This window comes from Trichomycterus rosablanca, chromosome 20 (genome assembly GCF_030014385.1).
Source record: "Trichomycterus rosablanca isolate fTriRos1 chromosome 20, fTriRos1.hap1, whole genome shotgun sequence".
Classification (NCBI taxonomy): domain Eukaryota; kingdom Metazoa; phylum Chordata; class Actinopteri; order Siluriformes; family Trichomycteridae; genus Trichomycterus; species Trichomycterus rosablanca.
Genome location: NC_086007.1, coordinates 5,751,868 through 5,778,929, shown reverse-complemented (window position 1 = coordinate 5,778,929; position 27,062 = coordinate 5,751,868). Strand labels below are relative to the sequence as shown.

The 27,062-nt window shown below is 39.0% G+C and overlaps 1 protein-coding gene across 1 annotated transcript in view; it reads right to left on the bottom strand.

Annotated features, from left to right (window-relative positions):
• Nucleotides 1–27,062, bottom strand: part of nlk2 (nemo-like kinase, type 2) — an 87,069-nt gene that overhangs the window by 25,570 nt on the left and 34,437 nt on the right. The window contains exons 2-4 of the mRNA XM_063016694.1: nucleotides 19,278–19,407; nucleotides 18,985–19,040; nucleotides 2,792–2,898 (exon numbers count right to left, since the gene is read on the bottom strand). Of these exons, the coding sequence (XP_062872764.1) occupies nucleotides 2,792–2,898; nucleotides 18,985–19,040; nucleotides 19,278–19,407 (293 nt within the window). The remainder of the gene's footprint in view (nucleotides 1–2,791; nucleotides 2,899–18,984; nucleotides 19,041–19,277; nucleotides 19,408–27,062) is intronic.

The window sequence follows — 27,062 nt, the reverse complement described above, 5'->3', positions numbered from 1 at the left end:
AACTTACACATGTAGTTTGTATTAGATTAATAATTAATAGATACGTTGAAAGTAATACAATTCAATTTTAAAGACAATTTTCAATACATAACAGCACAGATTTTTGACTTAATGCTAACTAGCAGTAAGAAGGGACATTCCATTTTTAAGATTAATATTAATATAATACTTTCCCCACTTGTCTATGCTAAATAAATACGACAACTGTAGCAAAGTGGTTACATTTAATACTTTTTTTTTTTACATTAATTTACAATCGTATTTTACTCAGCTCTGATATCAGAGGTTCTCTTGAGCATCAGATGTTATACTGAACACGTGGGTTCACCACTTTTGATGTCCAGTGTGTGTATGTGTACACAGCATTTCTAGTAAATCACATACAGTGTATCACAAAAGTGAGTACACCCCTCACATTTCTGCAGATATTTAAGTATATCTTTTCATGTGACAACACTGACAAAATGACACTTTGACACAATGAAAAGTAGTCTGTGTGCAGCTTATATAACAGTGTACATTTATTCTTCCCTCAAAATAACTCAATATACAGCCATTAATGTCTAAACCACCGGCAACAAAAGTGAGTACACCCCTTAGTGAAAGTTCCTGAAGTGTCAATATTTTGTGTGGCCACCATTATTTCCCAGAACTGCCTTAACTCTCCTGGGCATGGAGTTTATCAGAGCTTCACAGGTTGCCACTGGAATGCTTTTCCACTCCTCCATGACGACATCACGGAGCTGGCGGATATTCGAGACTTTGCGCTCCTCCACCTTCCGCTTGAGGATGCCCCAAAGATGTTCTATTGGGTTTAGGTCTGGAGACATGCTTGGCCAGTCCATCACCTTTACCCTCAGCCTCTTCAATAAAGCAGTGGTCGTCTTAGAGGTGTGTTTGGGGTCATTATCATGCTGGAACACTGCCCTGCGACCCAGTTTCCGGAGGGAGGGGATCATGCTCTGCTTCAGTATTTCACAGTACATATTGGAGTTCATGTGTCCCTCAATGAAATGTAACTCCCCAACACCTGCTGCACTCATGCAGCCCCAGACCATGGCATTCCCACCACCATGCTTGACTGTAGGCATGACACACTTATCTTTGTACTCCTCACCTGATTGCCGCCACACATGCTTGAGACCATCTGAACCAAACAAATTAATCTTGGTCTCATCAGACCATAGGACATGGTTCCAGTAATCCATGTCCTTTGTTGACATGTCTTCAGCAAACTGTTTGCGGGCTTTCTTGTGTAGAGACTTCAGAAGAGGCTTCCTTCTGGGGTGACAGCCATGCAGACCAATTTGATGTAGTGTGCGGCGTATGGTCTGAGCACTGACAGGCTGACCCCCCACCTTTTCAATCTCTGCAGCAATGCTGACAGCACTCCTGCGCCTATCTTTCAAAGACAGCAGTTGGATGTGACGCTGAGCACGTGCACTTAGCTTCTTTGGACGACCAACGCGAGGTCTGTTCTGAGTGGACCCTGCTCTTTTAAAACGCTGGATGATCTTGGCCACTGTGCTGCAGCTCAGTTTCAGGGTGTTGGCAATCTTCTTGTAGCCTTGGCCATCTTCATGTAGCGCAACAATTCGTCTTTTAAGATCCTCAGAGAGTTCTTTGCCATGAGGTGCCATGTTGGAACTTTCAGTGACCAGTATGAGAGAGTGTGAGAGCTGTACTACTAAATTGAACACACCTGCTCCCTATGCACACCTGAGACCTAGTAACACTAATGAGTCACATGACATTTTGGAGGGAAAATGACAAGCAGTGCTCAATTTGGACATTTAGGGGTGTAGTCTCTTAGGGGTGTACTCACTTTTGTTGCCGGTGGTTTAGACATTAATGGCTGTATATTGAGTTATTTTGAGGGAAGAATAAATTTACACTGTTATATAAGCTGCACACAGACTACTTTTCATTGTGTCAAAGTGTCATTTTGTCAGTGTTGTCCCATGAAAAGATATACTTAAATATCTGCAGAAATGTGAGGGGTGTACTCACTTTTGTGATACACTGTACATGCCTGCAAAATATCAACACACATCAGTGTTTTCCAGCAAATGCTGAAAATGTCCTTGTACCGTTCACCTTCTGTTTAGTAAACACTTATCTTGTGTAAGAAATAATAGCCCCATATCGAATGTAACTTTTTAAAAACAGATTTAATCATGGAAGAAAATATCTAATAACAACAAAATCCAAAATGTAATTGTTATATAACCCAAGTAATTTCCAATCACATACAAATTTAAATGAAAGCCTTAAGTTTTTAAAATGCAGTTTCGGACAAATGAAGACACAACCTGCAAAAAGTGTCCAGCCCACCCGTTCAGAGTCTGAAAGAGGGAGGGTTGGACAGGGATTTATCTCATTACCACTGCAACAGCGACTCTAATTGGCAACTGACTAATCGAGGCACTGGCACAAGTATTGGAGAAACACATGGTGCATAGTGTGACACTCATAATAAAAAAAAAACCCTGACATCTGCCAGAGTGTGTTTTTAAGTTGACCTAAAAGTAAGATATGTACACTTTTTTAAACGTTTTTGTTTATGTCTGTGTGGTAAGAGATTTCACAGGATTAGGTTGAAGAAAGACAAGCTTGGACCTGAGGGTAAGAGAGTGCTTGTCCGTATGATCATGTTACTTTATTTGGCCAAGTTGGGACATTTGGCTTCTCCTTTTATTTGTTGGAGTACAGTAATAACAAAAGTCAACAGAAACAGTTTGTAAGGACAGTAACACAAGAGTACATGTAGTCATGTAGGTGTGTCCCTTACCTCGAAGGATCTGGTAGAGAAAGACTTTGACATGGTCGGAGCTGAGGGGCTGAGGAGACACGATGATCTTATGGAGGTCGCTCTGCATCAGCTCTGTCACCACGTAACTAAGAGCTTCATTAAGGAACCCACAGTGCTGAAAATAACAGCAGGAAATGTGCAGTCTCTCACACATGGGTGGCTGAAAGATTAGCTAAAAGCTGTGTAGTTTGCACAGAGCCCTAGGGGAAGCCAACAGGGGGAAAGATGGAATGGAGGCTAATTTCCTGTGCCGTTTTGTGCTAATGGACAGTATCGGTCCCTATCTTATCTTTCTAAAATGCAAGAAGAACAGCTGAAAAACCAAAAATGGGGCTTTGGGGTAAAACAGGGCAGAAAGATAATAAAAGCTACAGTATAAAAGCCTATTAGGTGAACCGAGTCACTCGTAAGTAAAATTAAAAAAAGACAGAAAAGACATAGAGGAGTTTAACACGCTACTACTGCAGATATTATAAATCTGCTATAAACACAGAAAACATGCTGGGGATCACCCAACCCACTGTTCTAGTTTAGCTCAACATACAAATCCGGGTCGTGTTTAAATAGTACATTCACATTTGTGGAAATTAGCAGACATTTTTATCCAAAGTGACTTAAAATTTTTACTGAATACAATTCTAGCATGAACAGCACTTAATGTCACAGCCTGTATGGAATCTAGGTATGTATGTTGGCATTTACACAAATTTATTTAGCAGAATTTTTATTTAAATCAATTTAAAACAGAGACCAAAAGCTATAAAAAATATATAGCTGTTAAAGAAGCAAATAACAACATAACTAGACCACAACTAAGTCCAGAGTACTTGACCTGTTAGCACCAATAACTGGAACTGTCCCTGCCTGTGGCTAATAGTGCAGTACCAAATGTTTTAGTTAGAGTTCCCTAGGTACCTGTTAAAATTTGACACCAACTATGTAAGTAAATATTAACAGTAAATACTTTACCCTAATAAATGTTACTTTAAATAAAAAAAAACCTAATAAATATAAAAAAAAACATGACATATAGTGATCCTAACACTGACCACAAACCACATGTAAAGTGTGTCAACTTCATAATTATGGGATTTCCAACAACACGATACATGGTACATTTACTTCTAGCCATACTGGCCATACATCAGACATTAAAAATGTGCCTTATCAGTCCCTGCACAACCTCACTAACATGAATGCAGCAAATCACTGCAGTCATGTTCCAAAACTAGCTAACAAAATCCTTTACAAAACAATGAAGTCTTTTATTGCTGCAAAGTGGGCGACATGGTGGCTCAGTGGGTAGCACTGTCGCCTCATAGCAAGAAGGTGGGGCGGTCCGGGATCTTTCTGTGTGAAGTTTGCATGTTCTTCCCGTGTCTGCATGGGTTTCCCCCGGGAGCTCCGGTTTCCACCCACACTCCAAAGACTGCAAGTGTGGTAAATTGGAGATACAAAATTGTCCATGACTGTGTTTGACGTTAAACTTGTGAACTAATGAATCTTGTATAACTACAGTTTCTGTCATGATTGTAACCAAAGTGTGTAAAACATGACGTTAAAATCCTAATAAAATAAATAATATTGCTGCAAAGTGAAAACTAATTAGATATTAATAATTAATAACAATATATACTAACAATAGCCATAATAAAAAAAAAAAAGATGTTTATACCAAGCACACATGGATGTGGTGTTTAGGTGTCCACATACTTTAGGGGAAATAATTTTATGTAAATAAGACTTTTTGATGAGTTCTCATGACTATCAATGATTCAGGATAAAAAAAATCAAGCTCATAAAATGTGGCAAATTCTCCATAAGTCAAACATGTGCTCATGTAATTCTCATGTGAGTGCAGCCAGTGTTTGTGTGATTAGCTTTTGAGCTTTGCTCGATGGCTGCAACAGGCACGCAACGCTCAACAGGGCTGCAGAACAGAGAGGGCTTTTGTCATGTATCCACCACAATTAACTCCATGCAAATGACAGCCAAGCTTGAGTGCCTACTGAAATGCAAACTACACATCCTCTGAGGCCTTGGTCCACCAACGGGGGAGTTAAACTCACAAATATGGTCAGGCACAGGCACAGGCACACGCACACACACGTGACGGATAGAGGCACTGGAGCAGATCAGGGGCTGGCACTGTTATGCATTTAGCACTGCCGGTTGCTCACAGGCTTTGGCACGCCTACCCTAAATTAGTGTAACCCCCCAACCACACACTCCACCAAACAGTCACACAAGCCCTCCCTTTCACCCTATCATCCCAGTCACCATGCCAACTAATACAGGCTGAATGTGGGCTGAGGTAGAGCATCACCTGTGGTCCAGATTTCCCTCCCCTTCACAGCTATGACTAACTGACAGTAGAGGGTTAACAAGAGGGAAGTCTAGTTTTAACTCCATCATTTAATCTCCCTCACAGACACACACTTTCTGGGGGGTGTGAGGAGGTTTTGGGCTGAACCAAGTTATCTCCGTTCTCACAGTAAAGCACCGGCAGAGTCTGCAGCTTTATAGGCTGTTAATTGCTCTGTGTTGAGACCTGCAGGAAATGGCTAAAACTGCTGCTAGTGTGTTTTCATTAATTAAACCCTGCACACCTATAGCTGCTTCAGCTCACTGGGCATCAATGTCCCAGCTTTATACACGTCATCATTAACATAGTGCCCCAGCAACAGCTTCGCTGCGTTAGTACTCCAGCTGTGCAACTGCTCTAGAATAATACATTTATATACAGCCTTGTTGCACCTCGTTCCTTATGACTGTGCCTAAAACTAAATATATTTTGATATTCTGATGAGTGGAAAATTAAAGGTTTGTGCATATTTTTCAACAGCACCTGTTTAACAGATACCAACTGAAGCCACAAAGGAATATCAAAAATATCAATCTAGGAAGGGTAACACTTAAGCGTGGATTTTACGTAAAAGCTGCTTCAAAGAGCCAATCTAGTATAAACAATAAAAATAAACCTTAGACACAGCGTCCTTGTAAGCTTAGACGCATGCTCAGACGCAGCATCCAAAGCAACTTACAATTGTAACAAATGACAGAACAAGCAACTGAGGGTTAAGGACCTTGTTTAGGGGCCCAACAGTGGCAACCTGGCAGTTGTTGGGCTTAAACCAGGAACCTTCCCATTCTTAGTCCAGTACCTTAACCGTTGAGCCCTTATTCATTCCCTAAACAATGACTTTTGAAAATATTTGGACTGATCTGACATTGAAAGTGATTTTTAATTAGGAATACCTGTATTTGTGCAGTGCATGGGTGCCCACAGTTTTGCAATGGGATAACCATGCAGCTCATGATCATAGGGAAGCTGTAGCCTAGTGGTTAAGATACTGGATTAGTAATTAGAAGGTTGCCGTTTCAAGCCCCACCACTGTCAGGTTGCCACTGCTGGGCCCTCGATCAAGGCCCTTAACCCTCAATTGCTTAGATTGTATGCGGTCACAACTGTAAGTCACTTTGGATAAAAAGTGCCTGCTAAATGCAGAAAATGTAAAATGATCAGGTCTCCAAATATTTGACCTTGTTTTGTATTAAGAGTTTAGTTAAAATGTTAGCATTTAGTCTAAAAATGCCTTTCAGGGGTCATTCACTGGGGAATTAGTATAACATTTAACCTGTTAAAATAATTTGACTTTTTTTAGTCCTTATTTTTGATTATTTTGTAGACGACTGATCACTTCCGCCTTATTTCCGGCATACTCCACCCAAGCCGAAGACTTGCAAATGCAACCCATCTTTTGTCAACATATGGGGGAGCTGATCTTAAATCCCACAAATTTTTATTATTAAAAACTTATTAAAACAACTATGTGTATCTAAATACTAAATACAGTGTGGCTGGCTGAGAGAATTTTGGCCAACCTATTTCAATAAGCCACTTTAGAACAAAGCTCATGAACACAGCCGAATAAGTCTGCACCAAAAAACTTAGACACATCTCATTGTGTTTGAGCGAGATAGCAATCTGCATGCTAGGTGTGAAATCTAACACCTTTAGCATACTCTCCCTGTAAACACAAGCTGGAGCTCATATAGCAGAAGAGACCAAGTCCACACTCTTACATCCTCCCAGTGAGACTTTCAGTGCCTCCGCATCACAAGTAAACACCCACAGAAGGACTGAAGTGCTGTTCAAGTTCTCACAAGTGCCATGTTCTGACCCCCTGTATCCTGGGAGATGTTTTATGTTTAACGACGATGTCATATGCACTGGCATCGAGTTAACAATGCAATAGCATGCTCGTTCTCAAGAGGGGGAAAAACAAGAAAAAATAAATAAACAGAAGGTGAAAAAAACAATGGCACCAAGGAGACAATAAAACCTACACATAAAAAGAGGAATGAAAACAGTGTGTCTCAAAGTTGTTTTGTTGTTCTGAATGTGTTAAAGGATCGTGAAGTTAAATCAGAAAAATCTAAATATAGATTTGTGGTGATCTCACAGAAACAAAAGACATAAAATTGACTGCAAATCGTAATATTCAGTTCAGCTTTCATCCACCTGTCCTGATGAGAGTCGTGGTGAAGACAGGCTGAGAGGGTCAGTCCAGTCTTCTCTACCCCCAGCCCCAGATTTCAGCTCTTCCTGTGGGATCTTCATATATTTACAAGCCAAAAGTGAGATATAATCCATCCAGCGGGTCCTGGGTCTGCCCTGAGGTCTCTGTCCAGAGGGACGTGTCTGGAACAGCTCTAATGGGAGCCAAACAAGGAACATTCTTGTAAGATGCCCAAACCACCTCAACTGACTCCCCTCAATCCGAAGGAGCAGCTCTACTTTGAGGCCTGTCCAGATTGCTAAACTGCTCACCCTGTCATGAAGAGTATTGGCCATCAACTTTACATTCTGCTGTTTGTACCTGCTACTTTACTCTTTCAGCCATGACCCAAAGCTCATGACCACAGGTGAAGACAGGAACCTAGACTGACCGGTAAACAGAGAGCTTTGTTTGAAGACTACAGATCCACCACAGATCGAGACAATGACTGCAAAGCTGCTGCCACTGACCAAATGTGTTTCAATCTCCCAGTCTCTTCTTTCATCACTCGTGAACAAGATCCCAAGGTTCTACACTCCTACACTACAGGCAGGTTTTGGAGAAAGCATATGTTCAGGTGCATCTGTATGTGTCCTGATATATTACACCTTTATGCCATTACAGAATGAAGTGGCCAAAAACATGAGCAGATGTTAGAAATTAAAGGAAATAAATAATTACACAATGCTCACTGTGCTTAAGATGGCATGGTAAAAGCTGTATCTCACAAATTATTCTGCTATAATTTAATCTTAAAACAACTGAACATGAATCAAAAATAGATACATTGTATAGTTAGTACCAAAAAAATCAGGGAGTAAATTTACTGTTTTACCTTTTTTTTTAAATTAAAATTTAAGTAAACATGTATGATATCTATAATGATTTAAGAGCTAACACTAGATTCAATCTTATTTTGACCAATTACAACATATCCCTGTTTCAACTTTATTTTTTTAAATTTCTGATTTTATTTCTTTTTTTTATGTAACTTCTCTTCAAATTTTACACCACTTAATCAGTTTTTAGTTGTATTTTTTATTATTATGCGTTTTTCTCCCATTTTCTTCCAATTTAGTGTAGTCAATTGTTGGGGATCCCCGTTTTTTTTGCAGTTGAGGTGGGTATATTACTGCTCACGCCTCTTCCGACCCATGCACAGCCCTTAATGGAACTCTTTTCCACCCATGCACTCTGCACAGGCGCCTCTATCCGCCAATCAGGGTCCTTACACAACATATTCTGGTCATCCCACCATGCAGGCACTGCCAATTATGCCCGATAGATGGCGCCCAGCCGACCCGTGGCAACACTGAGTTTCGAACTGAGGAGTTTAGAATCTCTGCGCTGGTGTGCTAGCGGAATATCCCACTGCGCCACCTGGGCGCCTTTAGTTGTTTTTTTATTATTCTTTTATTTTATTTGTTCTTTAACGACGTTCTGCCAGCAGTTTAAAGTGTTATTTTATTTTACACAGCATTGAAGCTATAATAATCCTGACATTATAATCCTGACCTAAGTCCATTCTGTGCACTGCTTAATATTTATGATCCTGTCCTGTAGTTATTTATGTTCTCATAATGATTTCTGAATATACAGTAGAGGCCAAAAGTTGAATCTTTAAAAAATTTACATCTTTTTAATATAACTTAAATGTTGTCTGAGCAATGAAACATTCTAAAATGCTTTAACTTTATAATTTAAACTATTTAGCCCAACGTACGTGCTGCTGTGAAGTAGATGCACATGATGGATGGTTTTAGTTATCCTCTTCAGGTGTTATTGTTATGGATCCATTATACAATCAATGTAGTGAATTATTTATAGTTTAATGGTGCTCATGATCTATTATTATTTCTGGTGCCAGTATCGAGTTTTAGTTTGGTGTTTCTAGCACGTTTATCAGCTGTTGTCTTGAGTAATTTGAACCTCTCCCAGGATTATGATTTCCCAGATGAAGTAGGGACATGACTTTTCCCAGCCAGCGTCCATCAAGTTTTAGTGTGGCAAATCTTAGTGAAAAATAGAATGAGATCAGGTTTATAAAGCACTTTAGAGGTTCCATGACATGATTCTGCCAAATCTTTGCATGCCGGCAGAACTGCCAGATCCTGTACTCAGCAGAAGTGCCGGGTCTCATGCCGAGTCTTGGTCTGGAACCCACCTTAGACTATGCTAGGTAAAGTGGTGGGATTGGCGAATGCATCGACATAAAAGAGAAAGGGGAGTCCTTTTTGTTGCCAAAAAAGTGACACCTTCACCAAGTACTCACCACTTGATCTAGAAAAAAATAATCTAAATAAAACTGTGCTCTTGTTGGGGTTGATTCAGTGTCACCTAAATGCACTGAGCACAAGACAGAAACACACCCTAGAAATGGCACCAATCAGTCCCAGGTCATGTCACACATTCATACCATCAGCTATGACATTGTCACACAAACTCTATTTATTTTTGGCAGATTTTACTTGAAGCAGAGAAGTACATTTTATGTATAGCATAACTCCGTCCCTGTGCATAAAGAAAGGTCTATAAGGACACGGTTTGAAGAGTTTAGTACGTAGGAACTCAAATGGTCTGCACAAAGCCCTGACCTCAATACATTTGGATAAATCGGAACATTGAAAGCCAGGGCATTCGGTCCAACATTATTTACATTATGTTTTATTCAATTTGTAGGTAAATATAATGCAAGCCATTGAGGGTTAAAAACCTTTGCTCAGGAGCTCAACAAGCTGAAACTCACAAGAATCACAAATTTAAGCAGGGTTCAGCTTTGGCAGTTAGAGACTGAACCCCATGCTACTATCAAGCTAATAATAGCATCAAAATGCATGAATTTTTTTTCCTCTGTGCGTGGGGTTACTGGACTAAAAAGAGCAGTTTATTTTCCTGATAAGACCCAGAGTAACAGGCTGAGTGATGGAACAGATCTAACAGTGAATTTGAGGTTAAGTGTAAATAAGGCCACAAATCCGGGGGACAGCTGTTTGTCTCTGTGTTGATTTAACCAATCTTTGTTTTATAAGAAGAGCAAAGTGCAAGCTCCAACGGGAGAAAACTGAAATATCTCATCTTTACAGACACTAATACAAACACACAAGGCTTAAAACACCTCCACAGACACCCTCTCTACACACAGGGAAAACATTCTAACATACAGGTGGCATCAACAGTTTACATACACTTGTCAAGGGACATGTATGTCATTGCTACAGTGTATCACAAAAGTGAGTACACCCCTCACATTTCTGCAGATATTTAAGTATATCTTTTCATGGGACAACACTGACAAAATGACACTTTGACACAATGAAAAGTAGTCTGTGTGCAGCTTATATAACAGTGTAAATTTATTCTTCCCTCAAAATAACTCAATATACAGCCATTAATGTCTAAACCACCGGCAACAAAAGTGAGTACACCCCTTAGTGAAAGTTCCTGAAGTGTCAATATTTTGTGTGGCCACCATTATTTCCCAGAACTGCCTTAACTCTCCTGGGCATGGAGTTTACCAGAGCTTCACAGGTTGCCACTGGAATGCTTTTCCACTCCTCCATGACGACATCACGGAGCTGGCGGATATTCGAGACTTTGCGCTCCTCCACCTTCCGCTTGAGGATGCCCCAAAGATGTTCTATTGGGTTTAGGTCTGGAGACATGCTTGGCCAGTCCATCACCTTTACCCTCAGCCTCTTCAGTAAAGCAGTGGTCGTCTTAGAGGTGTGTTTGGGGTCATTATCATGCTGGAACACTGCCCTGCGACCCAGTTTCCGGAGGGAGGGGATCATGCTCTGCTTCAGTATTTCACAGTACATATTGGAGTTCATGTGTCCCTCAATGAAATGTAACTCCCCAACACCTGCTGCACTCATGCAGCCCCAGACCATGGCATTCCCACCACCATGCTTGACTGTAGGCATGACGCACTTATCTTTGTACTCCTCACCTGATTGCCGCCACACATGCTTGAGACCATCTGAACCAAACAAATTAATCTTGGTCTCATCAGACCATAGGACATGGTTCCAGTAATCCATGTCCTTTGTTGACATGTCTTCAGCAAACTGTTTGCAGGCTTTCTTGTGTAGAGACTTCAGAAGAGGCTTCCTTCTGGGGTGACAGCCATGCAGACCAATTTGATGTAGTGTGCGGCGTATGGTCTGAGCACTGACAGGCTGACCCCCCACCTTTTCAATCTCTGCAGCAATGCTGACAGCACTCCTGCGCCTATCTTTCAAAGACAGCAGTTGGATGTGACGCTGAGCACGTGCACTCAGCTTCTTTGGACGACCAACGCGAGGTCTGTTCTGAGTGGACCCTGCTCTTTTAAAACGCTGGATGATCTTGGCCACTGTGCTGCAGCTCAGTTTCAGGGTGTTGGCAATCTTCTTGTAGCCTTGGCCATCTTCATGTAGCGCAACAATTCGTCTTTTAAGATCCTCAGAGAGTTCTTTGCCATGAGGTGCCATGTTGGAACTTTCAGTGACCAGTATGAGAGAGTGTGAGAGCTGTACTACTAAATTGAACACACCTGCTCCCTATGCACACCTGAGACCTAGTAACACTAACAAATCACATGACATTTTGGAGGGAAAATGACAAGCAGTGCTCAATTTGGACATTTAGGGGTGTAGTCTCTTAGGGGTGTACTCACTTTTGTTGCCGGTGGTTTAGACATTAATGGCTGTATATTGAGTTATTTTGAGGGAAGAGTAAATTTACACTTTTATATAAGCTGCACACAGACTACTTTTCATTGTGTCAAAGTGTCATTTTGTCAGTGTTGTCCCATGAAAAGATATACTTAAATATCTGCAGAAATGTGAGGGGTGTACTCACTTTTGTGATACACTGTATGTTAGAAATGTAATAATGTGAGCAGCTATATTTTTTGTGACTATGAGTTTTACAGTATATATGGGTACAGAGAAGTCATCAGCTATAGTCAATCATAATCACTCTAATCAAGTTTCTATCTATCTCCATATTTCTGATAAACATAGAAAACACAATGATTTAAATTTGTGAAAGTGATTTCTGGACAAAGAGCAGAATGTTCTCATCATTTAAAACAAATAGCCCACACTATTTAAACATCCAGCAACAGAAAAAGTACAGCGCCCCAGAAACAGAAAAGAAACATTTACATCTACAAATAAAACAGCGATGTACTACAGTAAAAACACACACTATAAATCTGTTCTCATACAAAAAGGGAGTCCAGATTCCAAAAACGGTGCAGATTAAATTGAAACACAGGCATCACTAGAGCAGATTTAATCAGCAACAGTATGAGGCTAGCTGAGCAATCAGCAGAAGAAACTGCCATCATTACAACAAAAACACAAAGAAGCTTTTTATTTGCTTAAAAACAGCTTACAAATACACAGCACGAAATAAAGCAGCATTTAGAACATGCCATAATTAAGCTAAAACAAGGACAAATGAACCACCGAAAACCATTCTTCCTATCCCTGTTTTATAGATAGATAAATAGATAGATAGATAGATGGATGGACGGACAGACAGACAGTTTATTAATCTCAAACAAAATTAAGGCCTCAGTAGCTAGTTACATAGATCGTAAGTAATAGTACACACTATAAAGATTTACAGTGAAAGTAAATGAGGACCAAACACTGTATGTGGTGTGTTTTCTATCACTGTATTTTCATTTTGTAAAATATCAACTTCACATTAAGGTACATAAACCTAAGTATAAGTCAGAGGTGAATCATTAACAAATTCCACCTGACTGACAGCAGGACATGTATTTCGTTTTCTTCTCTTTATGCAGTGTTCATATACACCGATCAGCCATAACATTATGACCACCTCCTTGTTTCTACATTCACTGTCCAAAAACCCCAGCAGCACTGCTGTGTCTGATCCACTCATACCAGCACAACACACCACCACCATGTCAGTGTCACTGCAGTGCTGAGAATGATCCACCACCTAAATAATACCTGCTGTGTGGTGGTCCTGACCATTAAAGAACAGGGTGAAAGCAGGCTAAAAAGGTATGTAGAGAAATAGATGGACTACAGTCAGTAACTGTAGAACTACGAAGTGCTTCTATATGGTAAATGGGGCTGATAAAATGGACAGTGAGTGTAGAAACAAGAAGGTGGTTTTCATGTTATGGCTGATCGGTGTAATGTACTGCTCAATTCAAAATTCATAAGGAAATAGATGTTTTAGAGCAATAAAACTTATTATTTTATACATAAGTCAGTTTATGAGAAACACCTTTAAACCTGAACCTTTATGTACTTATAAAATTAGCCAGTCAGTATGAGCTTCAGTTAATCTTCACAAAAAACATCAAAATCTGCATAACTTTGACCATGGCTTTAGGGTTGGTGCCAGGTAAGTTAGAGTTAGCATGTAGAGTGAAGATTTTGAGTCTGTAGAGTTTGAACAGAGTGGTTCAAACTGTGAGGAAGACTACAACAATTTAAATAACCACTGTTTACAACCCACCACAACCACATCAAACAAGACAGAAAGGCTAAAAATGCAAAAGCATCAGGTTTCAATCCTGTCCAAAGCAGGAATCTAAAGCTACAGTGGGCAGAGACACAATGAAACTGGACAGCTGTAGAAAAAACAACAAACAGTCTGGAAAATGTCAGTTTCTGGAACAGCATGCAAATGGAAGTGCATAGACATGATCAGCATAGATCCATGGACCAACCTGCACTGTGTCAACAGATTAAAATGTTTTTGGTGGAGTAATGGTGTGGTTTCTTGGCAAACATTTGGCGTCATAATACCAGTCAAGCATGGTTTCTTACAGCCTATTAAAATATTTTTCAGTATCCTTTTCCATCAACATGACAATAAGGTTGTTGCAGTTCATTTGCCTCCAAGGTTAGCAGATCTGTATTTAATAGAGCATTGTGGGATGTGGAATAGGAGATAAGCCGCACGAATGTGCCACTAAAAACTATAAAGCAACCACTTGATGCAATTTTATCAAAAAAGACCATTTATTTTTCCTACAAATCTGTTTCATCAAATTCATTTCCTTTGAAGAGCACTGAGACCACCTCTCAGAAGTGGTCTCAGATCATTTTGAGTTTGATTTGGTCCACACTTGAGCTGTATTACTAAGTTTCCACCTGCTCAAACAATTCTTACTGGGGTGCTTAAATGCCTGGGGTTCAACTTAGTCTAAATATTTGTGAAAGCAGCCTCATATTGCTTTAAGCAAGTCAGCTGCATTGAACCAATTGTGAGTCTAAATCTAATCTAAGTTAAATGTAAAATACATCTAAAAGTAAAATAAAAGATTTATTAAATAAAAGTATTTTGAAATTAGGACTTTCAGTAGGTTCTACCTAAATAATTGTATGTGTAAGTACTGAAGGAAAGGAGAGGAAGTTCACAGCCTTACTGAAGGTCAGGATTTATAGCAGATCAAGAAATCCTTTTAACACATCAGCATTAGGCGCTCAGCAGAAAGCTGAATATCAAGAACACACTCTCAAAAGCACAAAGCTCACATCCACACTGCACTAAATCTAAACATGGCTGGGGTATCAGTACTAAATCATACTGCAGAAATAATGTAGAGGAAATAAACTTGATTTGGTCCATAGATTTTGGTCACACTGTAACGGATCAGGTTAAAATTCCCCAGCACAGAAAATTGTTCAGGGTTAATCAACACAGGACCTTTTGTTCCTCAATGTACACAGCTACAATTCCTCCTAATTCCTAAAGCTCAGAGTCAAAGAAAGCCTACTCGGTATTTGAAAGATAATTAATAACATAATATATATAAATAACAGCTAAGAGGCTTAAACAGTGTTTGTACGTGTGTGTGTGTGAGCGTTTGTGTGTGTGTTGGGTGACCAACTGGGTATTGTGTAATATCCTGATTAAATTATGTGGCAGATGGGGTGCTCAGTTGGCATAGTGGTCTTATATGCTAGACACAAACCTGGGTCTCCGCGGTGCCACCGGCAGGGTCGGGCGCTTAAAAGATGCAGTTGGTCGTAAAAACAGTAAAACAACTCTTAAGGCCTGATTGGGGCAATGGCAAAGTATTGGCTGGCAGGTTACGGCGAGAGTCACCAGTATGCATTGGGAAATTGGATGTATCCAAAAATTGGGATGCAATGGGGAAATTATAAAAATAAGGGAACTGTAGCTGAATAACATAAAATTAGATCAGTTTGGTTACAATTACAATACAAACATTCTTTTAAAATGAGGGATCTGATTTTCCTGAAAAAACTTTTTTATTTATAAAAATTTGACGTTAAAACGTTTCATTTAATTTGGGTGAATTTTGTGTATTGTGTGGGTTCTCATTTTTAAGATTTTCATTCGAAAGATGGGTGCCACATAAAATTTTGTTTTTAAAAAGCATTTTTTCTAAACTGTCCCTACACTGGAAGTTATGAAACAAGCTAGTTTCAATGTAATATGTAGTTGAGTTTTTTTGTTGATTTGCTTTAAAGAAAATGCTCTTGCATTTCTTAGGTTACAATTTAAAGTGGCTTATTTACTGAATTTAAGTCTTTTTTTTTCTGCCTTTAAGCATTAACACCTACACTCGTATGTGGATTATTAAAACTGTATCTGTAAACAATGTCAATACTCAAGACACATGAACGAGCAAGCATAAACAAGCAATCATAATGATTTTCAGAGCTCAAATTACCCTGCATGAACTCCTCACTGTCTGCATACAAGCACTTAAAGCAATGACTACTCTGAAATTGGAAAACTGACAGTGACTGCTTTAAAAATAGCAAAAGCTGCTCATCTGAACATCATGAACAGCTAATGAGCAGTCAGCAGACCACCATAAATTAATCATCATTATTTATATATATTATCAGCTAGGTTGTTTATTTTGCTTCTGGATCTTTTGGCAGATAGAACATCTCTCATTCATGATGACAGTATAGACTTGAAAAATGTGTATGTGGCTTATTTGATAGCTGCTATCTGTTCAGACTAATAATGCATATGGGTCACTTATATCTACGTCAGTGATGAGCGAGTAAGACTTGTGTCATATGCTGGCAGGTAATTTGATACCAAGCAATGCCAAACCTATCTGTACCTTTTACACTGATCCACAGTTATAACACTTGCATAAACAAGAAACATAAACATGAACAAGGGAGCCAGACAGACCAGTTTTTTCTAGCACTTCAGAATAAAGGACTGGTCACAGAACGATAACAGACCACCAGCATGAGGGCAGACAGATGGAGCAGACAGATCTTCAGCCTATCTTAAGCTATAGACCGTATCTCTGTGTTCATATCAGCCCTGAATCAGCAGCACTAGTTTTCACTTGAAGGACAGAGCCTAATGGCAGCCTTTCATTCCCAAGGTTCTGCTGTAATGATCCTCATAAGTCAGCTAAACTGTAAGCCAATCAGGGCTTGGCTCCCAAAGCACAAGACATAACTTAAAGGCAAAAATTATATTCCACAGGTAAAACCCTTACCTAACATTAAGTACAGCCGGGAAAACTTAAAGCATTTCATAATAGCCGTGGCTGCAGTCTAAAATCAGCTATGCAACAGGGTTTGTGCAGCACAGCAATCTACAGCCAATTGTTCCATCGTGCTTTTCCTTCCACACGGTAGATCACCGTGATTCTCAGGACAGATCTACGACTCCAATCTGCTGCTGCGCCCAGACAAGCGAATAAAACAACATAAAACTGATAGAGCAGGTTTACCTGCGATATTTACCACACAGGAAACATCGATAAGACAGCTGAGCCGGATTGCTGTCAGCAGTGGGAATGTAAGCACTGTAATATCTCACACAGGCAATGAACTGATGCTAAAGCACACAACAAACACATTCATTCAGGGTGAAGGGAAACAAAAAACAACAGACTTAATGCAAACCACAAAAACTATAGAAGACACCCCTTTTATGAAAAAAAAGAAATACACAAAGAAATATATATTTTTTAATTGCCAAATGTTGAGATAAAAATGTAGAGACAAAAATGCAACTTAACTCCAATTCACCTTGTTTACATATTAAATGGTGTCTTTACAACAGCCTATAACTAAAGCTAAAATAAAAATCTCTTTTTACATAAAAATACTATTTTTTGAATTAGCAAAACTACATATATTTTCTTAGAAACATACAAATAAAAAGCAGAGATTAACAAACTTCAGGTTTCCATGATCACTGAACTGAAAAACTGAAAGCTGAAATTGAATTAAAGTCTTAGACATGTGGATGGATTTGTAAATAAAAATATTATATTGAATGCAAAACAAAAGCATTTTCATTAGTGTTCATTAGAGGTCTCAGACTGTTGGCCACTGCTGTATGTATCAGTTTAAGCTTCATTCATTCAAGACTTTCCAGATAAGGCTGAGGGGGTGATAATACCCTTGTTTTTGAAACAGGATGCTTTATAACAAGCTTATGAATATATGTCAGGGTTCATTATTAATTGGTTTAGTTAACACCTTTTAAAGGAGATATTTTTATTAGCCACTTCAAACTGTATTAGTATTTCCTTTAAGCCACAATTTCATCCTCAAACTAAGTTTTAACCTTTCTGTATGAAAGGCTGTAAATAAATACGTCACACCATGTAAGCACAAACGCTGGGGAAGTTGTCAGTTATAAACATGCACAGCAGGCTAGCTGGCAGGTACACTAATGCTAAAGTTAACACTGCTACAAGCTGATGTTTCGCTAAGCCAGCTGAACAGTGCTGTCAGGCAGAATTTCTTCTACTTTCACTTTATAGGTACTGATTGTTTTATGCATTTCCCTTTTAAACCAAAGTCATTTTAGAATTTTTGATAATCTTTCCTTATATTATCCAAGTGTTTTTGTGTATTTTAACTTATGATACAGAACAAAAATAACCTCTCTTTCTCTATATAAACACATATATTGCAACAACATAATAATAATATACGTAGTAATAATACAGACAGTTGCGTCTACACCCTCATCGAGCTTATGACAGACTTTGGCTAACACTGATTTATTTATCCATTTTACAAACTGCTTTGTCCTGGCCAGGGTCACAAAATTCTGGAGAAAAATAGGTTTTGCTAGTGCAAGTAGCTATGAATTAAGTAAAGTAAATGGTAAGAGAGGGCAGAGCTTTAATCTGATAAACAAGTTTTGAAGTGTCAAAGCATTTTTGTTTGCTAAGCACATAAATGTATCCATTAATAGGTTGCATAATTTTACATTTGTTATATATGATTTGCAAGCATGAGCTAAAACATGATATTAGTTGATAGAGTTGGTACACAACTATGTTATTACACAATTCATCTGCACCCGCAAGCTGACTGAGAAGAGCCATAGTATGCATGCAGGTATGCATGTACCAATTAATCAATCAATTTATCTGTCTGTCTGCATGTCTATCTGTCTATATATGTATCCCTACTAACTAAAACAACTTCTGTGGGGAGCAGGGAACACATACACACACAAAATTTACATGAACTATTGCTGCTAATGCTTGTCTCTCTCCACTCCTCATTTTTGCATCTTGCATATATTTGATTTTATTTCCATATCTACATGTTTAAGAAAACAACTTTTCACTGTGCCTGGCGAGATTGTTTAGGATACATTTCCTCAAAGTAGTCGATGTGAGGGGGCTGCAGAATGTCCAGAGCTGACAGGACCTGTGAAGCAAGGATAGAGAAATAAAAACAGAGAGCAAGAGAGAGCGAGAGAAAGAAAACAAGCCAAAGGGGTCAGAAGTGATGGCAATGAGCACAGGCACTGACACCAGCCTTCACATTACATCAGTCTCTGAGGCCTCAGCAGGGTACCGGCTAGCTCCCACACCATATTGAGCCATGCTTCGCTAATGTCAGCCCAGACAAAAGCACTTTCAGATCACAGCTATTGGAACTCACGTTATCATGCTTGAAAAAGCAAAGCATCTTCAGCTCGCGGAACACTCTCTTACAGGAGACGAGGTTCTGGAAGACGTTGGGCATCTTTTTAAGAGCCACGCGCTTGCCGTCCCTGGGATCAGTCACTGACCTAAGATAGAAGAATAAAAGAGCAGTGTGTGAGCAATTGTTTGTTTGTTTTAACGTCATGTTTTACACTTTGGTTACATTCATGACAGAAACGGTAGTTACTCATTACACAACGTTCGTCAGTTCACAAGGTGATATTAAACACAGTCCTGGACAATTTTGTATCTCCAATTCACCTCACTTGCACGTCTTTGGACAGTGGGAGGAAACCGGAGCTACCAGAAAAAACCCACGCAGGCACGGGGAGAACATGCAAACTCCACACAGAAAGGACCCGGACCGCCTCACCTGGGGATCGAACCCAGGACCTTCTTGCTGTGAGGTGACGGTGCTACCCATCGAGCCACCGTGCTGGTCAGCAACTGAAAATAAAAGCAGTAAACTTTCCTGACGAGTGAGAGTACGGCCTTTTAACGTCATTTGTAGCTGATTTTTTTTAATGTGGATTTCCATCATTCAGTGAGCACACTAAAAGCTTTTCAAACTGCTGCTTAACATAAAAAATAGAGTCATCCTCCCTCTGAGTTACTCACGTCTCTGACTAGGCTAAGGTTTTTATTATAAAGCTAAAAGGTCAGCATGAAAGAGACATCTACTGCAATTCGGTTTTGCTAGTAAGGCCCTGTAGGTGGGTGGATTTTCCATTAAATGATTTAAATTAAAATATGGTACATTGCCTTTACAGTAAAAGTGTATAATACAAGCTTAATAATAAAATATGTAGTAAACAAACTTTTACAATGAAGCTGATACTAATGAACCATATAAATCATCGGATTTAGATCTGAGTCACTGATTCATTTAGTTATTATTTATTACTGCATTAATGATGTGCTGACCAACTCAACACAAATGGGGACACACCTGACCTAATTATTTTTATTTTTTATTGTTGTTCATTTTCTAAGTGAGACCCCCCCCCCCCCCCCCCCACACACACACGTGAACAAAAGTGCTCTTTATTATGATATATTATAAGCCTATTTTACCGTAATCACACACATACACCAACTAGTCATAACATTATGAACACTGACAGGTGAAGTGAATAACACTGATTATCTCTTCATCATGGCACCTGTTAGTGGGGGGGATATATTAGGCAGTAGGTGAACATTTCATCCTCAAAGTTGATGTTAGAAGCAGGAAAAATGGGCAAGCTAAGGATTTGAGCGAGTTTGACAAGGGCCAAATTGTGATGGCTAGACAACTAGGTCAGAGCATCTCCAAAACTGCAGCTCTTGTGGGGTGTTCCCGGTCTGCAGTGGTCAGTATCTATCAAAAGTGGTCCAAGGAAGGAACAGTGGTAAACCGGCGACAGGGTCATGGGCTCACTGATGCACGTGGGGACCGAAGGCTGGTCCGTGTGGTACGATTCAACATACGAGCTACTGTAGCTTAAATTGCTGAAGAAGTTAATGCTGGTTCTGATAGAAAGGTGTCAGAATACACAGTCCATCACAGTTGCAGGGCTGTTTTGGCAGCAAAAGGGGAACCAACACAATATTAGGAAGGTGCTATGCCTAATCGGTGTATATTTGTGTGCTTTATTTTATTGACATTTTAATTACCATGCTGGTTATTTTATTTAATCTATTTGATATTAACCAGAGAAAATGGCTCAGCTTTTTTTAGTTACTGTGATTGCTGCATGGTGTGAACGTCCAGTGAAAATAAAACAAACTGTGACACAATATGAGCTTCTGATTGTGTGATCACTCTGATGATGGAAGCTTGTGACAGCCATCACTGCTGCATTGTTACATTTCCCATTTGCCAAATATCTTAGAGTTGTAATGACTTTCATTGCTGGCATTATATATGGCATATTTTGCTGGGTATGAGATGTGAGCACATCTTTAATAAGCTTTTAACCACAAACATTATTCCTGCACAATCGAATTTGTAGCGTTTCATTACCTCACAGTTATTCAGTGTTTAGATCACATTCCTTCTAATTCTTCATCTTTCCATTATTTTTCCTCGTCTTAAGATTAAAAAGACCCTTAAAGATCTTACGATTAAGAAGACCCTTAAAAGTCCTCCTTTTTACTCCTAACAGGAGCTCTTTTAAGGATTAAGGTGCTTTATCTTCACTAGGATCTACTCTTAACTTTAATGGAAAATTCTTAATAAATGCCAACAATTCTAAGAATTTTCTTAGAAATTCATCACTAGGAAAAACTCTTTAGACTAAGATTCTTCATGAACGCAGCCCCTGTTTTTCAGGTAAATTAAGGAAAAGAGAATTAACAAACCACAGATTCTTTTCCACAACCACAACTTTTCCAGAAATCTGGTTGGTAAAAAGCATCAAAACTGTTGACAATGAACACCTCTGATAATAATTGAGATTTTTATTATTTAGTTATCAAAAGGTGAACAGAAATAAAAGCAAGCTTAATAATAATGAAAAACATAATTTAGCATTAACCTATGTTTTGTGTTAATTTTTGTATCAAATCAAACCACACCACTAATAGAAAACCACATGACTATATCCCACGTTTAACGCATCCCAGCAACAATTCTGTACATTTGTCACTTATAAATCACAGATTATTACATTAAACAATGTACCATCTAAATCGGACTATAAACTCAGTAACTATATACAGTGCAGACTTTAAAACAAGTTCCAAAAAAAGGTATTTAACACCACTTTAATGAAGAGCGAGAGGCTGTAACACTCAGCCGTAAATTCTCACAGGGATGATAATTGGAGCACATAATGTTACGTCCCAGTGAACCTCATCAGAGGCGTTATGGAACATCATGAATTACAAACAACACTCAGGTTCCTTCCTGCTTCTAATCTCAAACAGCAGCTGGGAGCCACTAAGAGCAAAGAAACAAACAAAGTAGTTTATTCTAAAAACACAGAAGACCTTTATTACACACAATATTAGTATAACCTTTCACACACTGCATGTCTTTTAACCTAGTTTTCCAGTTATCACAGGATAAACCTGAAATACCCAGTTGTTAACCAATCACTATAGGGCTGTAATAATTATTAGCAGCATTTTCTACCTCACTAGTATCTCTAGTACACTACTTATACATGTTCTACTGCTTATTTTGTTTCATTATTTTGGCAGTTGAATGTACACTTCTTTTTATTGATGACTGGTAGTATGTGAAAGCAGCAAGCGATGCCCTGTTATCCCAAAATAACAATCAGAAGCAAGCTGTGTGGTGTGAAGAGTATCAACATCAGGTTTTCAAAAGTTGTGGCTTAAAGCAGCAGTCACACCCCTCATTTTTGGTGTGATATGATTTTGATAAGAATTGTGTTGTTTAGCCAACTTTCATGTCCAACACAGTACAACCAAGACTAAAAGACTAAACCTGAACTCATTAAACCCACAAGAGTGATTAAGATTGTTTATGGCTTTAAAGTACATTAATTCAGCTGTGTTGAATTTGTTTGCTTGTGATTGCTGCATCTTTGGATGGTTATTTAATGTGGCTTGAAACTTTTGCTGAATTAAGTTTCCTTCCTCAGTGAAATATAGCTGTTTAGTATGAGGCTGTTAAAAACAAAAGTGTGCACACTGTTAATGACATCATGATATCTGTGCTCTCTTCTGCCAACACACATACTGCACCTGAGTGCCTGTATTGGAACTGGTTGAAAAATGACCAGTTTAGAGACAATTTCAGAGGATAATTAACAATTGTTCTTCATTGTTTGCTGGATATTTTAAAAACAGCTAAGAACCATTTAGCTAAGTGTTTATTTAGGGCAGTTGTAGCCTGGTGGATAGGGTACTGGGCTAGTAATCAAAAGGTCGCTGGTTCAAGCCCCACCACTGCCAGGTTGTCACTGTTGAGCCCTTGAGCAAGGCCCTTAACCCTCAATTGCTTAGACAATATATACTGTCACAGTACTGTAAGTCGCTTTGACTTCAATAATAATTGGAAAAGAATGACGTACAGGATTGCACCAGGATACACACAACCACACACACAAAAAGCATAGTGGTTTAAGATGAGCTAGATTAGACAATCTGGAGATGTGAAGAAGAAATTGACTCAGTAACTGGTGAAATAAGTGCAAAACCAAACACAGGGGAATATAATCAGGACCCGGTAACACGATATGTGTAATTATAAATATTCCAACTAATAAAATCTTTCCTTTTTTTAATTTTTCTGCCCAGATGTCCATTTAAATGGTAAACTGTTTAATACATATTTGTTTACCAGTGTGCAAGCTATGAGCTACAAAAGCTTACATGCTACATGTGGTTATTACAAGTGGTGTATTTGAATAAACTGCAAAAACATCCGATTTACCCAGCAGATCTGGTACTGGTTGAATTTAAAACACAAATTGTGTTAGTTGTATTCCGCTCTCTGAATAAATCGCCCCTGCTATGCGACCTCATTCCTCTAGCTTTGAAAATGTAGACAACACTTTTGCCTGGTGTTTGAGATAAACAGCAATGTTTAGTGAAAGCTTATTTTACAGCTTTAATAATCAATACAACTGTATAAACAGAACAGCAAAATCACCACTAACAGGCAGCAAATCAAAAACTGAAATCTATTATTCACCAAAGTATTCAGAGCTTTTGTTCATTATGTTTTCACTTCATCACTACGGATGATTGCAGATTGTATCCATCAGTCTACACTTAGTTATATCCAATCAAATTCAAACCCACAACACAATAAAGTGTGCAAAAAGTCCTGGGGATACTAAACACTGTGTGAAGCCACTGTGTTGTTATATCAGCCAGCCTAACTGAGCAGCAGATCAGAGCAGGAACTTCGCTATACCTGGGGAAGTAAGTAAATGGCCTGTAACTGAACTCATTAAAGCCTTGTCACCAGTAACCAGCCACGTGAGGCCTGCTATTCCTGCACCCGCTCCCTCAGCACCATGATCACATACACGCTAAGAGTAAAGGACAAACTCTTTCTAACAGAAACATCTGACTTACTCATGCATTCACTTTGTGTGTTAATCACTATCATACTATAAAAAGCTTTATTTTTACTGTGAATGAAGAAAAATCATTCAACCACCACACACAAGAGCAAGCAATACATGGTTTTTTATAAGACACCAATTAAAGACACAACATTGAATGACTTATAAACCTATAAACCTGAATTACAATAAGACGTGGATACACTGACAGAATACTTTGGGCAAGGCAGAGTTGAAAGTTTAAAGCATATAGACTGAGTGGTTTTCGCTGGAATTATTTGCATGTACGCTAATTTAATATGGTAATTATTAGGGCTGGCTCGATACCACTTTTTAATGTCCGATACCGATACTGCAAATTGAGTATCTGCTGATACCGATACCAATCCAGTACCATCATTTTTCCTCTCAAACAACTAAGCAGTAATAACACGTCTCAATGCAGCATGGTTAAACTAGCTATCTAAATAGCAATGCTCAGACTGTAAAACAAACATGCAAAACTGCTGTTTTTATTTTCACTTTTACACACAGAACATTTAGCAGCAGTTTTGGTTTCACTTATGTTCGAGCAATCAAACGCGATCGACCAATTAAAATTGACGCAGTGTTTGCTTGAGATTTTCCGTTGAAGTTCTGTTATGTTTTTAGATGATTAAAAACCAAAGCGCACTTATTAAAAACCCTGCTGGATTTTGAAGAGAACGTCTGTGGCTAAACGGGAAACGGTGTCGTTTGTTTTATTTCATAACACCAATGGATTAATCGTTGAGGATGTGAGAGATCTCCAAGCTGGGACAAGATAGCTTTTCTTTATCTCAGGTGAGAGATTTATCATTTATAAAGTGATTTTTATTGTGCTTAAACAGTGTATTTAGATGTGGCAGTAGTAGACGATTTTTTAAAATGCTAAAAGTTGAAGTAGATCCGTGTGTTTTAATTTCTAAATGGCTGTTGTGAATGAGTTGTAGATCAGTGGCACATGTTAATGTCGTCATCAAGATGCAAGCTGGCAATAAACAGCACTGCTGAAACGTATCTTCGTGTGTTATTTGCTTTACACACAAAAAATGGCCTTATTTAAACTAAGTGTTATTTACATTAAGCAACAGTATCGGATCGGATTACACGTTTATTTTCCTCCGATATCCGATCCAGTGATTTGTGCCAATATCGGACCGATACCGATACAGAGTATCGGATCGGTGCCAGCCCTAGTAATTATAATAGGTTACGAGAAATAGCCATATTTCACAGAGAGTTACAGACTGGAAAATTTGCAAATAATGCCTAGTTCACATTACACAAAAATCGCTATGTGTGAACCGCTCAATGACTCGTTTTGCTTGCAGACTCAAGAAAAATATCTAGCATGCTAAATATCTGGACTTGTCGGTGACTCAAAATCATGTAGTGTGAAAGGTGTTGCGATCAGGTTGTAATTGTTATGAACGCAAGATACAGAAGGGAAACCCGGGGGAGGAGTTGTAAATATGTGGAACAAGGGCATAATATAGTTTCTATCAGAATACATTGGCACACACACAAGCTTTACAGTATTTGTGACTTATCGTCCACGCCAAACCATAATACCAACGTTGCATAGCAAAAAAAATTATTTGACTTTTAACTCTCTCTACAGAACAGAACAGACAATCCCACATAGCCAAACCCACTCCTTCAGCCAGATTTACTTATTTTTTCTACTTGCTTATTTTCTACTACACATCAACGCTCAAACAACTTTGATTGTTTGCTTCTTGTTGGCGTGCATTTTTGTGTGGCCACACTCTAAGATGGCACATTTATACATCATCAGTATCATATATTGGCCAAATAAAATTAAATAACTGTTTAAACATTTACAGATTTTTAGTAACTGCTTAAGCTTGGTCAGGGTCGTAATGGGTCCAATGCCATCCATTAACACTAGCATATGGCAGAGGTATGTTCAGGACAGGATGCCAATTCACTGAGACATAAAAAGCTGCTGCTTGTGTTAAAGAAGGTAGGAGTGTTGGAGGTGTCTTGGCTCTGGTTTTTATGCCACTGTCTCATTGCACACTGACTCACACCTAGCTGTGAGGGAAAAAGGAGAAAACTTTTTCTGGGCTCAGCCAAAACTCAAGGTACTCCAAGGTAAAGATCATCATCCCCAAGCAAACATGTAAAGAAAAAATACTAAAGCAAGAGTGTGGAGCATCCTGGTGCTTCTCCTCTGAGCTTTCAGTACCTCAAAGGATATCGATTCAGCATGGCTAAATCTGTAACCTGTATCAGAGTCCAGACATGTTTGTGAAAATCAATATGGTGAATAGAATGTGAATATGGCAGATGAGAGCTGCAGCACAGCTGGACCTTCAGCGAACAGCTTTAAGCATTTCAGCTGATCTGTGTCACATGATTTAAACCCAATGAAGAGGTTCGCTTTAGGGTTCGGCTCTCAAAACTGTAGCATTTTGTAAGCCTATCAACTTTGCTCCCGTCATTAATATTGTAGCGTCTATTATACACACAGAGGTGCAGTGATACACAGAGACAATGGCAGAGTTGAAAGCTTAGTGCTGTTATTTATAGAACTGAGAGACTGCAGCGGCTGCTTCTTTAAACGAGGTATCCCACATTATATACGTATATAAGTCTCACTTATGAGTCAGTGAGCGGAAGGAAGTGAAAAAGCGGTCACTTTACCGAGTTATTTACTCACACAACAC